This window comes from Acomys minous, assembly GCF_964271855.1.
Source record: "Acomys minous genome assembly, chromosome: 7".
NCBI classification, from domain to species: domain Eukaryota; kingdom Metazoa; phylum Chordata; class Mammalia; order Rodentia; family Muridae; genus Acomys; species Acomys minous.
The window spans coordinates 83,227,908-83,246,627 of record NC_140488.1 but is presented as its reverse complement, the minus strand read 5'-3'; the positions used below and the strand labels follow the sequence as shown (position 1 = coordinate 83,246,627).

Sequence of the window (18,720 nt, the reverse complement as noted above, 5' to 3'; positions counted from 1 at the left end):
AGTGAGAAGTGATAGGCATTACTGCTTGTCGATACTTTGGGTTCCAGATGGGGACAATACAAGGGATTGTGTAGCACTCACCAAGATAGCATACATTTCTATACATCTTTTACAGTCAACTTGACCCAACCCTGGCACAACCTGACAATCTTCCATAACTTATTTCTAATATGAAATTACTTTAAATATCTTTATTCTTGCTTATGCTTATAAGGAATTTGTGTGCTAATTTTATTTGGTAATTTATTATCTACTAAATTTTTTTCTTTGAAAGAAAAATTCTACTGCAATTGTATTGAAGAACATCTTTTCCTTCCTTCCATCCTACTAGCCTCCCTCCCTTGCTTCCTTCCTCCCTTGAAAACATATTCTTTTCTCATACACTACATCTCAACTAGTTTCCCCTCCTTCGGATCCTCCCAGCTAACCTCCAAGTCTCCTCTCCAGCAAATCTCCCCCTCCACTTCCTCTTCAACAAACAGCAAGCCTCCAAGTGATAACAGCCTAACAGATAAAAGAATAGAAGGCAAAAACTCTCATATGGAGGCTGAACAAGGCAACCCAGTAGGTAGGAAAGGGGCTCTAGAGCAGGCAACTGAGTCAGAGATACATCTACTCGTATTCTTAGGAGGCCCACAAAAACACCAAGTCAACAGCCATAAAATACACACAGAGGACCCGGTGTAGACCCTTGGAGGCTCCATGCTTGCTGCTTAAGTGTGTTAAGCTCACAGAAGAGAGCTCATGTAAGCTCTGCTTGGATGTTTCCCTGGCCTATGTTCTCCTGGCATCCTCCATCCGCTTTGACTCCCACAATGTCTCCTCCCACTAGTCCCTGAGGTTCTCGTATTTCCAGGAGGATGGAAACCTCCAACTACCACTGTCCCTGCATAATGTCCGTCTGTGGGTCTCTGCACCTGCTCTCCTATGCTGCTGGAGGAAGCCACCCTGATAATGACTAGACATGTCCATGATGAGAAGCTACTCTGCAGGCTACAGAGAGATAAACTTGGGCACCAACTCAGTCACAAAACCCTCAACATAAATTCTGTCCTGGCTAAATGATGTGCTGGGACAATGGTGCTACAGAATTCGTGGTAGTGACCAGTCAATGTTTGGTTAACTTGAGTCCTATGCAATGAGAGGGAGCCCATGCCAGGTGAGGGAGCCCGTGCTCTCTACTGCCAAGTGAGGGAGCCCGTGTTCTGTACTGCCTGGATGGCCAGGAACCAGATCCCGGATGGAGCTGGCTCAAAGCTTAGAACCAAACATGACTGGTAAAAAAAAAAAATCAATGAAATGATTCCTAATGATGTTTTGCTATACACTGATTACATCTGAGACCTTCGGTCCCATTCTTAGAGCCTTAAATCTCAGATACTCCTTAGATAGCAGTGAAATGTTGACCACAACATCCCAACACATGTTGTGTCCAAACAACTATGGGAACACCATTCATTGTACCCATCAGAGTCACAGTGTGAGGCAAGAAGCCTAGAGAACACTGGGAGGTGGATTTACAGAGGTGATACCAGGCCAAAATTGGAATAAACTACCTCCTTGTATTTGCAGATACATTCTTCGGTTGAGCAGAGGCATCTCTTACAAGACTGGTAATAGCACAGGTTACTACTATAAAGAGGCTTTTACAGCAATTAGTCCTAGTGAAGGTTGGCTATCTTTCTTCCCTTTGGCCTCCTATGATGTACTCCTCAGAAAGAGGGACTTTCTCCACTTGAAATTCTTTTTGGCAGCCCTCTTCCTCCTCTTACTAGACTACAAGATGGAAAGTCAGCTGAAACTTCTATCATTCCCTTCTCTAGTCCCATCACGCCCTGCAACAGGCTCTTCAAAAAACACCGGCTAACTTGTTTCATAATAGCTGTTGATACATAAGCAGACCGTCTATTAGGATTTTTCCAGCATTCCAGGAAGAAAAAAGACCAAAAAGACACTAAAGTCAGAGAGAGTGTGCCCCTGTCTGGAGACTGTGTTGATAAATATATACCTCCTCTCAAAACTGAGGCTTGTGGCCATTACAATCTATAACTGGTCAATCCATTCTGGTTATATACACTAATGAGTTTAGCTGCATGGCCTGTAAAACAGCCTACTGGGGGACAGCTTCAGCAAAACAACTCATTTCATTGGGTGGAACAGATGCTATTCATGCTTTTGGGGTACAGGTGGAGGCTTTCAGGGTGAATGTACATCGTTGGCTAGAGCCAAGGTGCTGACAATGCCTTAGTTGCCTGAAGAGGAATGCTTGCTGAATTTACCTTATAACAAGAGAGAGGACATTTATACTACAACCTGGTCACCGGGCTATGTGACCACCTCAAGGCTGCCAGAGGAGGACTACATTATCTAGGACAGGCAGGCCCAGAACAGTGACAGAAGGGACCAACACCTGCCTCTGCCTGTCTCAAGATGAAAAATTTCAGTATTCGGACACATCTCTACTTCACTCTTGTACCAGCTCACCATCTAGAGTTACATGGCTCCTCACCCCACACACTGACTTTTGACCCAAAATGTGTCTTGCCTACGGGAGGTGTAGAAATAAAGAAAGAGCAGAGATAGAGGGAATGGCAGACCAATGACTGGCCCAGCTTGAGACCCACAGGATGGGAGAGAGCCAACCCCTGTCACTTTAAATGACAGGCTGCTATGCTTTCAGACAGGGGACAAGAACTACAGTCTTCATTCAGCAGCTGATGGAGATAGGTGCAGAGACCCACAGTAGACGGGTGTGGTACCTACACAGGGAAAACCTGGGCAACAATGACAAATTATTCTGAGAGGTTTCTTCTTGTTGGACTGAGAAAACACTACGGAGTAGACAGCACTATGGAGTTTAGGTGCCTTGTCTGACCTTCATAAAGTGTGAGCATCATTAATACAAGCATGATTTGATTCACTGATAGTTATCTACCTGAGATTTTATTTCTACATATTTAAATAGATGCCGCAGAATATTCACCATTGCATTAGCAATAAAATAAACTATCTAAAAGCTTCTTTCAAAAAGTTATTTTAAAATGTTCTCTGCCCAACGCCACAGAAACATATTTCTTACCTCAGTGGGAAGAGGTTCAGTTGCCATACTCATGCTTAATGAGAGCTTCTTCTAGAATCTACCACGGAATGGGCAGATGCTTCATCTACATTCCATAAACATTTCAGTATAAAGCCTGAGGACTTCCCAAGACTGGATATGTAATGTTTAGGTAGTACAAACCCTTGAAAAGAAGATCTGATTCACTGTGATTTAATTTCTCATGCATTATTTAATATCACAAACAAATGCAAATATACATTTCTAAGTTTGAAATAGGTAACTTGAGTAAACAAATCTACAAATGACAAACCTTTCCTCTAGTCACTCTCAACTATTTCTGTTACATACTTTTTTCTGTTTCCAAGATTTTTCCTCTATAAATGCCATGTTCCAGTTTGTAGTTCACGTCAATACAAAATTTGAACATTCAGCTTGATGAACAGAAAGAAAGGCACACTCTTTAAAGTTTGTCAACATATATTCTAATGCCAAGTTTACATTTTTGCTAAAACACCCCATAACTTTATCCACAACTTATCTGATAAATGATGAGTAGACCTTTCCAGTCCCATGGGAGGGGCGACTGCCCTTTATCTCCTTAGGGAGCAGGATTGCTTTACTTGCTCTTGGAATGTCCCTTGGCTTTGCCTTTGGTCTTGGGTTTGTATGCAGATTTGGCTTGCATCTTCTCTACCTCTTCAATCAAAGCCTGTTCAAAAGGAGACAAGGCAGCATTGGGCATGGCTTTACTGATCTTAGCTAAAAAGTCCTTCACTGTTGCCTGGCTGGTTTCAGCATAGGCTCTTGGACCCCATAGGAACTGATAGCATGGTGGATCACTGTCAGGAATCTGATAGTATTCCAGGTAATTTTCTTCCACTAGATCTTCAGTGATGAGCTTCCTTACATTCCCAAAGATGAGGTGTGGGACCTCATCACAGGCTCCTAACATATTCAGGAAATGCCAGACCTCCTTCTCTGTGGCACTGTAGCCATTTAAGTAGATCACACTGAGGAGAGGAGTCAGAATGCCCCTGTTGGGAACACCCAGCTCAGTGCTGCTACTTCCATCATCCTTGAAATCTAGCTTGCTGACAAGCATGTAGGCCTGTCCATTGGGCTGGACTTCTTCCATCTCAATGCCAAACGCTATGTCCAGTCGACGGCGGGCTATCTCAAAGATCTCAGGGAAGTGCTCCTTGAAACTTTTGTTGATAACTTTCAGCATATCTCCCCTCCTTGCAGGCTGTTTCATTTTGTACCTGCAGAGTAAGAACGGCACCAGCACTACTGCCTTCTTTGATAAAAGATCCATGTGTTTGCTTCCAGCGGAGAGTGGGGCCATAAAGGAACTACCATTTTTCTCTCTTTGGCCCTTTGCTCCTTTACCAGACCTTTTGTGAGGCATATCAGCATTGGTGGTGGGTGCCTTGCCCTGTGGGAAGCCAGCAGCAGAAGTACTTGGCCCAGCATCTCCTGAAGCTTGGTCAGAGCAGGCAAGTGACTCTCCTTTCTCTGTTGCCTTTGCCTGAACATCATTTAGCCCCTTGGCCTCATCTTGGTTCTGGCGACGTTTCTCACGAGCACGGGCCTTACTCTTTTTTCCTCTGGGCATGATGGCTGTGGACAGGAATAGAAAGTAGTACTTTAGGTAACAGTGACTTGGATCAGGAAAACAATGACCTATAAGCATTTTTCTAGACTGCAAAATGCTGGAGGAAGGTCCCACTATGCTTTCAAATGCTCATATCAGTGCTTTGAGTTCTGGGTATCACCCTGCCAAGGGCATTGCTATAAGTGATCAACTATCTCCCATAACCATGTGGTGTTGAGGAATGTTCCCCAATTACTCTGAATAGCGGAATAAATGTCCTGAAGACTATGACTGGGTAGAAGAGAGATGGGGAGAATTTAGGTCCCGAGCTTGGGTTCCAGATATGAGAGCAGAAAGCAGCTGAGCAGACAACAGAAGGAGAAGAGAGAAAGGAGGTTAGGTAAGGCAAGGTGGGTCTCAGTATGTGGCTGTGGGAACAGACTGATGGATCTGAAGCCCCCCAGGGATTCATCTGATTACCAAGTGATTGCTTTTTATATCTATTTTAAAGATATTAGATAAGAAGCCCAGCAGAGTGCTTATAGTTTCAAAATAAACCATAGTCTCACTGTGTCAGTCTTTGGGGAACTAGCTGGTTAGAGAAAACTACAGCCTTCTTGAGTTACTGTGTCATTAACACAGATAGAATAATTCTTCTTTCTACAACTAATGGTAAATGAATGCAGGAGTTGAATGTAATTTTACAGCCTGAGAAATCCTGAGTGAAAGATGGGTTCTAAGCAAAAAGCTAGGGAACCAATGTACAATGTATTTAAATGGTGCTGCTCTCTTAAGTGAATCTGCTGCTTCCAACAAAGCTGACAGAGGTTAGGCAACAGAGGCTGCTATGATCTCTCTTGAACCAAAGCCTACAGGCAGAGCTTCAGGGTTGAAAACACGCTAGAAAGCGTTAGGCCTACAACTACAGTTCAAAGGACAGTGTCATGACAGAGAGGGCTTGGATATTTTCTGACTTCGTTTTATTGTTGTTGTCACTAACCTGGTTGCACTGTTTGCAATGCTGATCATGGTTTTCTGTGCCCTCTCTACAAAAGTTCCAAATGAACTAAAGTAGGGAGGGAACTGAAGAACGTAATGCTAAGTTACGAACAATGATAATGGAGGAGGAAAAATAGAACTCTGCCCAAAAGAAACAAGTAAGGTGATAGCAGCTAGAGGTCAGAGCTCTCTAACTGCAAGATGTCTGTCAGCTATGTCCGGAGAGAGCTATCCAGATGAGACCTGAGACGCTTTGGTCATATATTGGGGGAGCAGGTCCCATTTTAGCAACAACTAAATTCCAAAAAAAATTATATGGGCAGGACATTGATGTTGCAATATGAGATTTAATAACTGGCCTGAAACTTGGAATTCTCTTGTTCCTTTGCTTGACTTTTGTTTGAAATGTTTTGAGTTAAAATGATATGGCATTGAGGTGATATATGTGAACATGGGCTATGGTACCACTTGCCCTTAATCCCAACACTATGGAGGCAGAGACTGGCAGGTCTGTGTAAGTTCTAAACCATCCTGGCCTACACAGTATGTCAGAGCACGACTCCCTGCTGATAAGCTACTTACAAAGACAGTCTAGAATTCAACATGACAAAATTTTCCTTAGAGTCACTATGCAAGATTTCCCTTAAAAGTGGATAATAATGTCCTAACTGACTTAGAGGATGGTTACTCATCAATCTTAGATTTATGTAAGGAAAAGATGATGTCACACTGCCCTAAAATGCTAGCCAGTCTCCTTAGAAAATAAGGCTTCCTTACAAGTTGAGGGGAGAGGAGGGAATGCCTCTGACAGGAACTCTGGTGCCCACAGTTTGACCCATTCCCCTAGGTGTGGAGGCCAGGTGACACACAGAGGAAGGGGAAGCAGGCTATACAGAGGAGACCTGAGAGGCTTTGGTCATATGGTGGGGGAGCAGGTCCCATTCTGTCAGTGAGCTAGGAGAGGGGAATAGGGCAGAAGAGGGAGGGGGTGGGAATGGGAAGATGCAAGTGAGGGGACAACAATTGGGATGTAATCTGAATAATTTATAATGAATTAAAACAAAAACAGAAAATAGGGCTTCTACTGAGAGAAATCATAACAAATGGCGTAATAGGGCTATCCCACCTACCAATATGAGGACCCAAAGCAAGGCTGGGAGAAGAACATGCAAGCTGCATGCCTCCCACAGACAAATGCTATAGAATGCTGACTGAGGTGAGGTGACACAATGCTCTGGGCAGCCAGCTTATCCCTTTAAATGTGAGCACATGCCAGCCTAACTTAGGTCCCAAAACTCAAAGATTCCCTTCCTTACATTTGAGAGGCAGAACCATCCATTCCATATGTAGAATGGGGTGAGATGAAAACAGCTGCAACAAATATAGAAACCCAGGTAAAAGATCCCGAGGATATGCTTAAGTGAGTTGAAAGTTGATTTTAAAATATAATAATGTCTTTTTTACTGCTCTGGGCAGTGGGCTTATCCTTTTAGTTGTGAGGAACTCACACACAATCACTCACACACACACACACACACACACACACACACACACAGACAGACAGACACACCAAAACACATTCCTACTTTGATATGTTTTGTACCCATACAACTCACTTATAATTCAATGTTTACTTCTATTAATTTTAAAGATGCTATTAGAAACAATTTAGAAAATTTGAATAATGCAAGTTAATTGTTATCTCGTCAACTCATCGTCTAGTCAGATACTTGTCTAATTTATCATAGATATATCCATCTTAGAGGTAATAGATAGATATGATTCTATAGATAGCTTATGTAAAAATGAAAAAATAGATGGCCTTCAAACACCTTAGATACCTACAGAAAATGGCACTTAATGACATTTTCATTAACTTAAGGTTCTTTGACAATGAGACATACCAGCTCCTGGAAACACCCCCAGCAGCCTGTCTCAAGGATGATGAGCATCAAAGAACTTCCATACGGAGATAGCTTCAAATGTACCAAAAAAAGCCACTGGACAAAGAAATGCCCTTCTTCCTAACACAGCCAGAATTCTGCCTAAAATGAGCAAGCCTGGATGCAGGTTGTGTTGACTGCCAATTATGCCAGGACAGGGTAAGCAAATCATAAATAGTTCTTCCTTCCCAGATATATCTGTCAGCTATACTTTACCAAAAGGCTAAAGATGATGCTCCAATACTATCGAATTTTTGTGTGGCTGTCCAATCAGTGAACTATCTCTGTCATTTCTTATTTTAGGAAGCTGCTAGCATGCATTTCCTCTTCATTAAGGTAATTAATTTTATTCCTTCACAAACCTATGGCAGTGTGGAAGGTCAAATAGCTATATTACACAATTACGGTTAGTTGCTTGGGAGTTAAGAAGATGCTTTAAGATCTAGATAGATGTTTTTAGATTTATAGGCACAACATTGGATAGAGAATAAATTAGATACAAAACCTGAGGCTCACTTAAATGGGATAAATAATATTTTCCTTAAGGTTGCCAAATACCCTTTAACTAGACATTATGTATATAAGTTTTACCTAGTGTTTTCCATGATTGTTCCATAATCATTTGTACTACATTTAGTTTAGAAATGGCCTTTTTAATCAGATAGAAAGGGGAGATGTTGGAAATAGGTCCAAATGCTTATTACAGTACTTGAGATCGGGTTACCTACTGGACATGGGCGTTGCTATGAATGTTGAACTATCTCCTGTAACCATGTGATGATAAGGAATGATCCATGATTACCTGTGATTGGGTAAATAGAGGTGCTGAAGCCTATGGCTGGGCAGAACAGAGGAGGGCAGGGTTTTAGGTTCTTGGACTTGGGTGTGAAAGATAAGAGGGGAGAGGAGAAAGCAGCTGAGCAGAGGACAGTAGGAGAAGAGAGAAAGGAGTCATGTTAAGGCAAGATGCTGCTGAGTAAGTGGCTGTAGTAACAGGAGCAGAAGCAGCCCTGAGAGTCCCAGATTACCAAGGGATTGGTTTTTATGTGTGCTTTTAAAGGTACTAAGATTACAGGACCTCAGAATCTGCCCAGCATAGTGCTTCCAGCTTAAAAGTAAACCACAGTCTCTCTGTGGCAGTTGTGAGGTAGCTAGCTGGTTAGAGGAAACTACAGGCTTAATAAGTTCCTGAGTGATCAATATAGAAAGAATAATTTATCCTTCTAGAACAGCAAACATCCTGACTTTCCTTAACATTTCTTTTCCCACATTTACAGAAGAACACTGCTGTGAGAATACACTGGGCTCCTGTTCTCACCAGCTATCATTAGATCTGACTTACATAGGTTTCTGACTACCCTCAGTTCTTCTCATACCTGGAACTGTTCTACCCTCCTTGCCCTATAAAAATGTGCAGGGGCCTGGATAAGAGCATCAGAGGCTTCAGTGTACTGAAACGACTGGGTGCGGATAGCTTTGAATTCTATAATGCTCTTTGGTATCTTCCACCATCCTTGAGATTCTTTTCCTAGCTCTGAAAAAAGCACAGAACCATCACCCTCCTTTTTCCAGGCCCTACAGTATCAAAGGAGGAATTTGATCTCTCGACTGAAATATATAAACATGGTGATGGGCTGGGATGGTAGCTCAGTCCACAATGAGCTTGACGTGTAAACCCAAGGTCCTGAGTTTTAGATCCAGAATCCATGTTTAAAAATCAAACTGTGTGTGGTGGATTGAACTGTATTATCAGTGCTAGAGTGGAGACAGAAGGATCTCTTGGGCTCAGCAACCAGCAAAGGTAACCTACTTGCCAGATCCAGGCCATGAAGAGACCCCATGTCAAAAGCAGGACAGAGAGTTCCCGGGGGAAAAATACCTTAAGTTGGCCTCTCGTTTCCACAAGCATGCAGTCACACACTGGGGCAGGTACACACACATACATATGCACTCAGATGAAACAGATTACTTCCACACACACACCAAGATGTGAGGGAGATGCTGAAACTCACAACACTAATGTTTGCCCTCTTGGGCTGAAAACGCCCTGGGGACATTGACTATGGCTAGTCAGGCCAAATGGCCAGGATGTACTACATAGGTACCAGGATTTAAATGGCTCTGTTCTTTCTGAATTGATCCCACATTTTCATGTGTCTTTTTTCCCTTGTAAGTGAATGACACTCTCCCCACTTCCCTCACCCATTGCTCTATTTCGTCACTTCCTTTTAACTCATTCTGATCAACTTCCCATTAGCCTCTTATTTCTAGCAATACATGAGGGTTTTGGAGAGAGGCTTCAACTCTTTCACCTATTTATTTATATTCAATGATCCATGGTTTTAGCTCCCTGGATATCCAACCTAGGGCTTCATGAACACTAGGCAAACGCTATCCCTCAGATGTCCTCTGTCTCTGGTTCATTTGAGATTTCTAAAGAGTTTAGGGAACTACAAAAATCTCAGGATATCAGGGGTGTATGGTTCCTTCTGACCACCACATGATGGGTGTGGGTACCCTACATTATGTTTCCTCTAACCCAAACCTGCCGGGCGTGGCTACCATAAGCCTCATAGGACTTCCCACTTATGGCTCTCTCTGACTCCCAAACTCTGGGCGTGGCTACCCTAAGCTTCATGGTACCTCCCACTTATGGCTGCTGAGAGCTGGGCAGGACTATTCTTAGTCTCCTGGTAACTGCAGGTCAAGCTTCACTCTGACTCCCTCCTGCTGGCTCTCTCACACTACCTAGTGCTTATGGCTCCCTGTAACTCCCAAGTACTGTGCATGGCTAAGCTAAACAGCATACCATCTCCTGCATAGGGCTCCCTCTGACCCCAACGGCTTGGGTGTGGCTACACTAAGTCTCTGAGTATCTCCTGCTTAGGGCTCCCACTTGCAGGGAGTGGGTATCCTAAGTCTCAGGACACTACCCACTTATGGCTCCCAAAACCTACACGGGACTACTCTAAGTACCATGGTATCTCCCAGCCAAGGCTCCCTCTGACTTGGTGTGGTTACAATAAGTCTCTGAGTATCTCCTGATCAAGGCTCCCTCTTATTTCCACTTGCAGTGCATGGCTACCCTAAGACTGATAGGTTCTCTTGTTTATGGCTTCCAGTGTCTCCCTCGTGCTGGACGTCATCACGCCTAACTTCACAGTATCTCCTGCTCATGGCTCCCTCTGATTCCAAAGTGCTGAGCAGGGCTTCCTTAAGTATAATGGTGTCTCCCACTCAGGGCTCCCTGTGACTCCCATGTGCTGGGCGTGGCTACACTAAGCTTCTGAGCATCTCCAGCTAATGGCTCCCTCCTACTCTTTTGTGATGGGCCTCCCACATCCTCATGCTATCTCCCACCTATGGCTCCCAAGTGCTGTGCAGGACTACCCTAAGGCTCAGGGTTTCTCCTGCTTTTCGTGTCCACCCCCCAACTCCTGCCCAGTCTCACAAGTGCTGGGCATGGCTATGTCCCTGAGTATCTCCTGTTTATAGCTCCATCTTACTCCCTAGTGCTGGGTGTGGCTAAGCTAAGCCTCACATTATCTCCCCCTTAAGGCATGGACTCTCTTCCGGTGGGCAAGCCTAATCTTCAGGATATCTCCCACTTATGGCTCCCAACTGCTGGCCTGGACTACCCTGACCCTCAATGTAACACCAGGTTATGGCTCCCTGTGACTCCCAAGTGCTGGGTGTGGATATGCTATGGCTCATATTATCTCCCCCTTGTGGCTCCCTCTTACTCTCTAGTGCTGGGAAACTGTAAATCTCTTGGTATCCCCCACTTACAGTTCCCAAGTGCTGAGTAGCACAACCCTAACCCTTGCAATAACTCCCAGCTATGGCTCCCAGTGACTCCCAAGTGCTGGGCGTGGCTATGCTCATTATGAAAGGACCTCCATTTATGGCTCCTAAGGACTCCCTCCTGCTGGGCAAAGCTATACTAAGCCTCATACTATCTCCTCCTTTGGGCTCCTTCTTAGTCCCTAGTGGTGGGCGTACCTGATTCTCATGGGATCTCCCACTTATTGCTCTCAAGTGCTCAGCAGCACTATCCTAACCCTGGTGATATTGTGAGTTAAGGCTCCCTTGCTGGTGCTGGCCATGGCTACCCTAACCCACACACTGCCTACATCTTATGGCTCCTTCTGACTTCCAAAGGCTGAGCTGGGCTACCCTAAGCCTCATGGGATCTCCCACTTAGGGCTCCCAGTGACTCCCAGGTGCTGGGCGTGGCTATGCTAATTCTCACAGGACCTCCAACTTATGGCTCCCAGTGTCTCCCACTTGCTGGGTTTGGATATGCTAATCATCACACAACTGCCCACTTCTAGCTCCAACTTACTTCGTCGTGCTGGCCAAACCTAATTCTCATGCTATATGACACTTACAGCTCTGAAATCCTGAGGAGAACTACCTTAACCAATGTAGTATCTTGCAGTTAAGGCTCCTAGTGATGCCCACATGCAGGGAATAGCTAAACTAATTTTAACACTCCTTCCCTCTTTTGGCTCCCTGTGACTTCCAAATGCCAGGCGTGGCTATGCTAATTAGGATAAGACCTCCCACTTATGCCTCTCTGTGCCTATAACATGCAGGGCATGGCTATGCTAATTAGCACACGACCTGCCTATTATGCCTCCTTGTGACTCCCAGGTGCAGGTGTGGCTATGCTAATTAGAATGGGACCGCCCACTTATGCCTCCCTGTGACTCCCACTTGCAGGGTGTGGCTACACTAATTAGCACAGGACCGCCCACTTAGGCCTCTCTGTGTCTATCACATGTAGGGAGTACCTATGCTAATTACCACAGGATCTGCCTCTTATGCCTCCCTGTGACTCCCACGTGCTGGGGGTGGCTAAGCTAATTAGCACAGGACCGCCCACTTATACATCCCTGTGACTCCCACTTGCAGGGCATGGCTAGGATAAGCCTCATAGCCTCTCCTGCTTAGGGCTCCCAGACTGCCAAAGCCTGATCTTGGCTAACATAAGCCTCATAGTGTCTTCCCTCTATTGGCTCCTTCTTTTGTGCTACTGTTGAACAACCCTAACCCTCATGGGATCGCCCAGTTTTTGGCCCCTCCTACTTTCACAGGGTGCATGTTGCTACCCTAAGCCTCAGAGTCCCTCTTCCTTAAGACTCCCTGAGCCCTCCCACCCCACCACCCCTTTATGGGCATGGACAGCCCCCTGCTTTTCAAGGCTTTTTACACTGTCTTATTTTTATGGGGTGGGGGTTGCAAGCTAAACATTTAGAACTGATCTTGGGGGTTTAGTGATCAATGCTTGTACTCTCTTGATTCACTTCATTTTTATGAGTACTTTTAAAACACGGTTTAAAGCTCACTTCTCCCTTTTTAAAAATTTCAACTCCCTGTTTTGGTGGTGATTAAGTCCAGTCCATCTCCCTAGCTTTGCACTCTGACTGGGGGAATTTTAGAATCCAGTGCCAGGGCAGGTCAGTGTGTACTTGTATTTCTTCCACGTTCTCTTCTTACTATTTTAGAAGCCATAGCTTTGCTTTAATTGTGAAATAGAAGCCCCCATTTGGAGAATCAGGGTTCTTTTCTAAAACCGTGGTTCCCGGGGTCCCCATCTCCTTCCGGAAGCGTGCATTCGATATTTTCCCAGGAGAAGCCTGCTGACTTCTGAAAGAAAGCACCGCTCCCATTGTTATTTTCGGGTGTACACCCTTTGGTGCACACTCAGGGTCCCTACCTTGGCCGCGGAACTGTTTCAGAACTTGCAGGCAGCTAGTTGAGAGCAGCACCTAGTGGCTATCCCTGCAACACGGGCACTAAGACCCACTTCTTCCCCTCCCCACCAGAAGCAAGGGAAAGCCACATCCCACATCCGGCCAGGGGCAGGCTCTGAAGATTGACAGCAGGGCCAGGTTCTTATGGCCCCCACTGCAGTGGAGCCAGCATGGGAGAGTCTGATGCCTATTAGACTTTGCTAAGACCTAGTCTTCCTCAGCCCCCACATCCCCCCCAGTCTTTGGCACACAGAGCTTTGAAGCCTGAGCTTCTGAAGCCCCCACTGTAAATCCTACCCCATCCACCATGCCTTACCTCCCTCCGCTCCGTGTACCATCTCACACCCTCGACTCCAACACACACTTTGCTCCAGGTTGGAAGCAAATCTTCTGTTTGCAGTTTGTTCTCAGCTGTCAGGTAAACTTCTCTGCTTTCCTAGAACTCCCCTCCTCTCCAGGGATGGCGGTTGCTGCTTCCTACAGGAAATAAAGGTTACAAGTTCACAACCTCAGTCTAGTACATTGGTCCACAACCTTCCTAACGCTGTCACTCTTTAATATAATTTCTCATGCTGCGGTGACCCACAACCATAAAATTCTTTCATTGCTACTTCTTAGTCGTAATCTGGCAACTCTTATCAATCTTAATGTAAACAAAAGATTTGCAGACTATCTGATCTGGGATCCCTGTGAAAAGATGTTTGATCCCCAAAGGGCTCGAGACCCACTGGTTGAGACCCACTGTTCTAATCCCTCCCTACCAGGAACAGCGATTCTCAGGCCTCTGCCCTGTAGACACAGGAGTCCACCAGCTACACATGGAACCCTGACTCGCCTCAGTCTTGTTACTCAAAGGTCAGCATCTTTTCCCTGGCCTCAGTGTGCCTCATAGTATCCAATTCTACTCCAGGTTGGATTCTCAGAGCTGAGAAATGCTTGGTAAGGACCAGTCTCCTTAGGAAGCCCATCCTTCTCCAGACCCGGAAGAAGTCATCTGGTACAAAGCTGGAGTTTCTCAATCCTGGCAGCAGAGCCTGGATTCTTAGCCTATGCTTTCTCTAAGGAGACAATTCCCTCCATTCCACAGAAGGTCTCTCAGCTTGACATTGCCTTGAACAGGAATGCAGCCTTGAAGAACTGGGGTCCTATCCCCTTAATACCCAATGGGCTGCTTGCTGTGAACCTGCAGACTGACGTGAGGTGCACAACGACTGCTGCTTGCTGACTTATCGACATGGCTTCTGGGGTACCTGGCATCTTTTCTTCTTCTGACTCCAGGCCTTTTGCCTCTAACACAGAATCCCCTTCACTCACAAACTGAGCAGCATTTTAACTATGCGCATTAGGACCTGTTTACCATGCCTCATATTTCCTATCAGAAATATGCTTGAATGTTTTGAGGTATCACTCTTTGCGTGACTGGTCCTCCTGTGTTTATTCCTGGTTCTTCTCCCCTCTGTACTCCCTAAAGCCACGATTCCTGGTTCCCACAGACCATGGTCTTTCACTCCCAACATCAATTAGGAGAAAAATGAGAGTTAGCTTGTCCTTAGAGCTCTGTCAAAACTAGAAGCAGCAGCCAGTCCAGAAAGTCCTTTGTGTCTATTGCACAGTGGTCTCTTTATAGGACTCCTAACAGTGGGAACGGATGCTGTGTCAGACTGTTTCGATTGCTTCTGGGTTCCTTTTCCTCCAAGGTTTGACTTTTCCTGACTTAAGAGGAAGAGAGTTGCAAAGTCTTACTGCAACTTGAGAGGCCATATTTCGTTGATATCCATGCGAGCCCTGCCCTTTTCTGAAGGGAAACAGAGGAATGGATGGGGGTGAGGGCTATATTGTGAGGAGAGGAGGTACGGGAAACTGTGGTTGGCATGTAGTGTATCAGAAATTAATCTTTTAAAAAGAGCAAAAATGAATGTTAAATAGATAAATATTCACATATTTGTGTATATTAATAATTTATGTACACTATATTAATGCAGTCCCATATCTGGGGTTTCATGATCATTGTCTTAAAAACAGAAACAAAAAACAAAAACAAAAAACTTAGATTGCTCTTTTCCAGCACTTTATTCTTTTATCTTTATTTTTTTCCTCAATGTTTTAGTTTACTATGAACCAAAATGATGCTGAACCTGTTTTAGACAGCCCACTGAGATGATCACTCAAACACAGTTTTTATATATCCAAAGTATTTATTCCAGCTGACCAGGAGTACCCCAGTATTTGGGACTTAAGTGTAGCTCCTATCATTTAGAGCAGTGGTTCTCAAGGAGTGGGTCACTACCCCTTTAGTGATTCTTTCACAGGCGTCACCTAAGATAATCAGAAAAAGACCCTTTACCTTATGATTCATAGCAGTAGTGAAAACGCAGTTATGCAGTAGTAATGAAAATGATTTTGTGGGTAGGGATCACCATAATATGGTGAACATTACAATAGGGTTACAGCATTAGGAAGGTTGGGAGCACTGATCTCAAGAGCAAGAGGTCTTTAGAGCCAAACCCTACATTCCGATATTTTCCTCTGCAGCTTCAGGGGTAGGCTTGTACCAGCAAGTAGTTTAACAGAAGCTAAAACAGGATGTTAGCTGGAGAGGTACCTTTGCAAAGCAGGTAGTTTAACAGAAGCTAAATAAGTGACCTGAGGTGTCTCGGACTCAGGTCCTAAAAGAGAATTGGTACAATTTCCAAGGGATTCTCCATCCAGGAGATAAAATTCTACTTAAACCTGAAATGGCCTCAACTGGCATACAAGATGGATGGAGGAACCTCTGCATTGTCTGGCCCTGCCCCAATCCAAGCTGACAACTTTAGTTTACATAAGCATTTACTTATAAGCCAATGTGGCAATAAGTACACTATGTAAAAATAAACCGTAATTGCACATAGACAGATAGTATACATACATAACCATACAGAAGATGTATTTTAATAAACCAAGATTTTGAATATTATTGTTTGTTTGGATTACATTTTCTATAATCCTCATTGTGAAAAGGAAACTTAATTTAGGGATGTTTAGTAAATTTATAAATCTGTTCATTTATATAATTCAACCTTAATATAAATCATAGATTTATCAGCTTTATGTTTTTATTTTAAAGCAATTGTATGAATTATATTTGACCATTATATAAACTGCAACTTGTTTTGGAAGGAAATTATTATTAAAATTATTAAATATTAATAAAGTTAGTAGTATTAATAATTATTTAATAGATAAATCTCTGCTAATAAAATCATTTAATATTAAATGTTTAGAAAACATTTAATTCAATATTCCCAAAGATATCATTTTATGTTAACATGTTAAAGTACTCCAATTTACAAAATGGTGTATACTTATCATACCTATGACATGATAAATCTTACTGTATCTTCAAAATATTTAAATTTGAACCAGCACATGCATTTTTTTGGGCATACCAAAAGAATAATTTTAGTACATAACAAAACTGAATTTAAAAAGAGAAGTTACCAGAGTGTATCAAAAATTTTGACAAATGGCAATTAACATATGAACACAACCAAAAATATATAAAAACAATTATCATAGACACATGAAAAGGCTTTATGATGGGGTGTGAATAACAAGACAACAATGTCTGACTGGTCTTAAATATGGGAATTTACTATGTTCTGCATGTTTTGCTTATAGATTATTGCCTATACATTATTGGATATGGTTAAACGTCTGTAACAAAACTGTAACTCGGGGTGGAGCCATTCTGGGCAGCAACAAATGGCATCAGCCAACCAAAGAGACAGGTCTCTAAAGATACTTTAAATTGGGAAACGATTTTACATAATTTCTGTCCTGTCTTAACAACCAGGTTTATAAAAACAACAGGATTTCAAACTATGTTTGATTAATGAAATGTTAAAGCAGCACCTCCATGCATTCATATCCAACAACTTTTCCTGCTGGCAGCCGAACTTTATAACATCAAAATAATACACTTGGTGTTGACTTTTAGAGGCACTCAACTGTTTACACTGTTAAAATTTGGTTTTGTCTTCTAATTATTTTGGTTACACTCTGTGACGACACTCTTCTAAAATGTACTTTATTTTGATACTGCAAAATACACAATTAAGTGGTCTTATGCTTCTTTAAAGAAAATTTTAAGAGTTTTACAGAAATTTAAAAACTGGATCAAAACAGCTTCTAAAAATGTTTAAATTTATAAGGCTATGGGACATTTTGAAGTTTATTAGCTATTTTATTATAATGTCTTTATTAACATATGATCTTAATGAATAGATGAATTTTAAAAAACTGAAAATAGGGCCAAAGCTAAGCACCAAAAACTAAAGAATCTTCTGACACAATATGACAATGAATTTTGGCAGTCTGATAAAGAACTTGGAACAATTTCTCAGCCTGGGTGTCATGACTTTTTGAGAGGCAAGACCATTTTATAGGGGTAGCCTGGAATAGCCTGCAAAATGGATGTTTATTTTATAACTGATATAACCACAACATAAAACTCTGTTAAAGGGTTACAGCATTAACAAAACTGAGAATCACTAGTTCATAAGGTCTATTCAGTCTAACAGAGACAGATTTAAAGATAGATATTTACTCTCCTTTTTTTAACCAGCGTTATTAAGTTATAGATACTTTTTGAACTGTCATACAAGGGGCTGTTATGTTCTATAGTGACATACAATATACGAATCAAAAGAGTTCCCAGTCTCTATATTTAAAAATCTTATCTTAATACTGAAAGAGCTTCAATTAAGAAATTGTCATTTTCCCATGGTCTGGCTATTATGAATAAGGCTGCTATGAACATGGTTGAGCAAATTTTCTTGTTGTGTGCTGGAGCATCTTCTGGGTATATTCCAAGGAGTGAGGTCTTGAGGAAGCCCTATTCCCAGTTTTCTGAGATAGCACCAGATAGATTTACAAAGTGACACAAGTTTTATTCATTGTTGACATTAAAAAAAAAAAGATGTATATTCTTGTGATAAAAATAGACTTGTAATTGATATGACCATGATTGGATCGACTAACGATTCACTTGTATAACTTATTTATCCTAAACCTACTGCAACAGAAATTTCAAAGTATTGGAATTAAACCTTGTATTAAAATTGAGTTATATGAATACAATACCGCATATTAGGGTAGAAATACATACATACATATATATATAATGTGTATGAAGAATAATTTTGAGATTGAATTCTATGTCACTGTATCTAAAATTAAACTTCTTTTGCTTCTATATACAAATGTCTATACCAGTGAAATAAAAATAACCTTATGACAATTAAAAAAAAAAAGAAATTGCCATTTTATTTTAAACCGTTAAGGATAATTAAAAATATACAAATTAATAATCAGTTACCTTAT

The 18,720-nt window shown here is 42.5% G+C and overlaps 1 protein-coding gene across 1 annotated transcript; it reads right to left on the bottom strand.

The window, feature by feature from the left end:
* Window positions 1-3,677: 3,677 nt before the first annotated feature.
* LOC311601237 (melanoma-associated antigen B4-like) lies at window positions 3,678-4,677 on the bottom strand (the record flags this gene model as incomplete). The annotated part of the gene is made up of 1 exon (XM_084788626.1): window positions 3,678-4,677. The coding sequence occupies exon 1, from the start codon at window positions 4,674-4,676 to the stop codon at window positions 3,678-3,680; it is 999 nt and encodes a 332-aa protein (XP_084644752.1). The 5' UTR covers window position 4,677.
* Window positions 4,678-18,720: the final 14,043 nt, after the last annotated feature.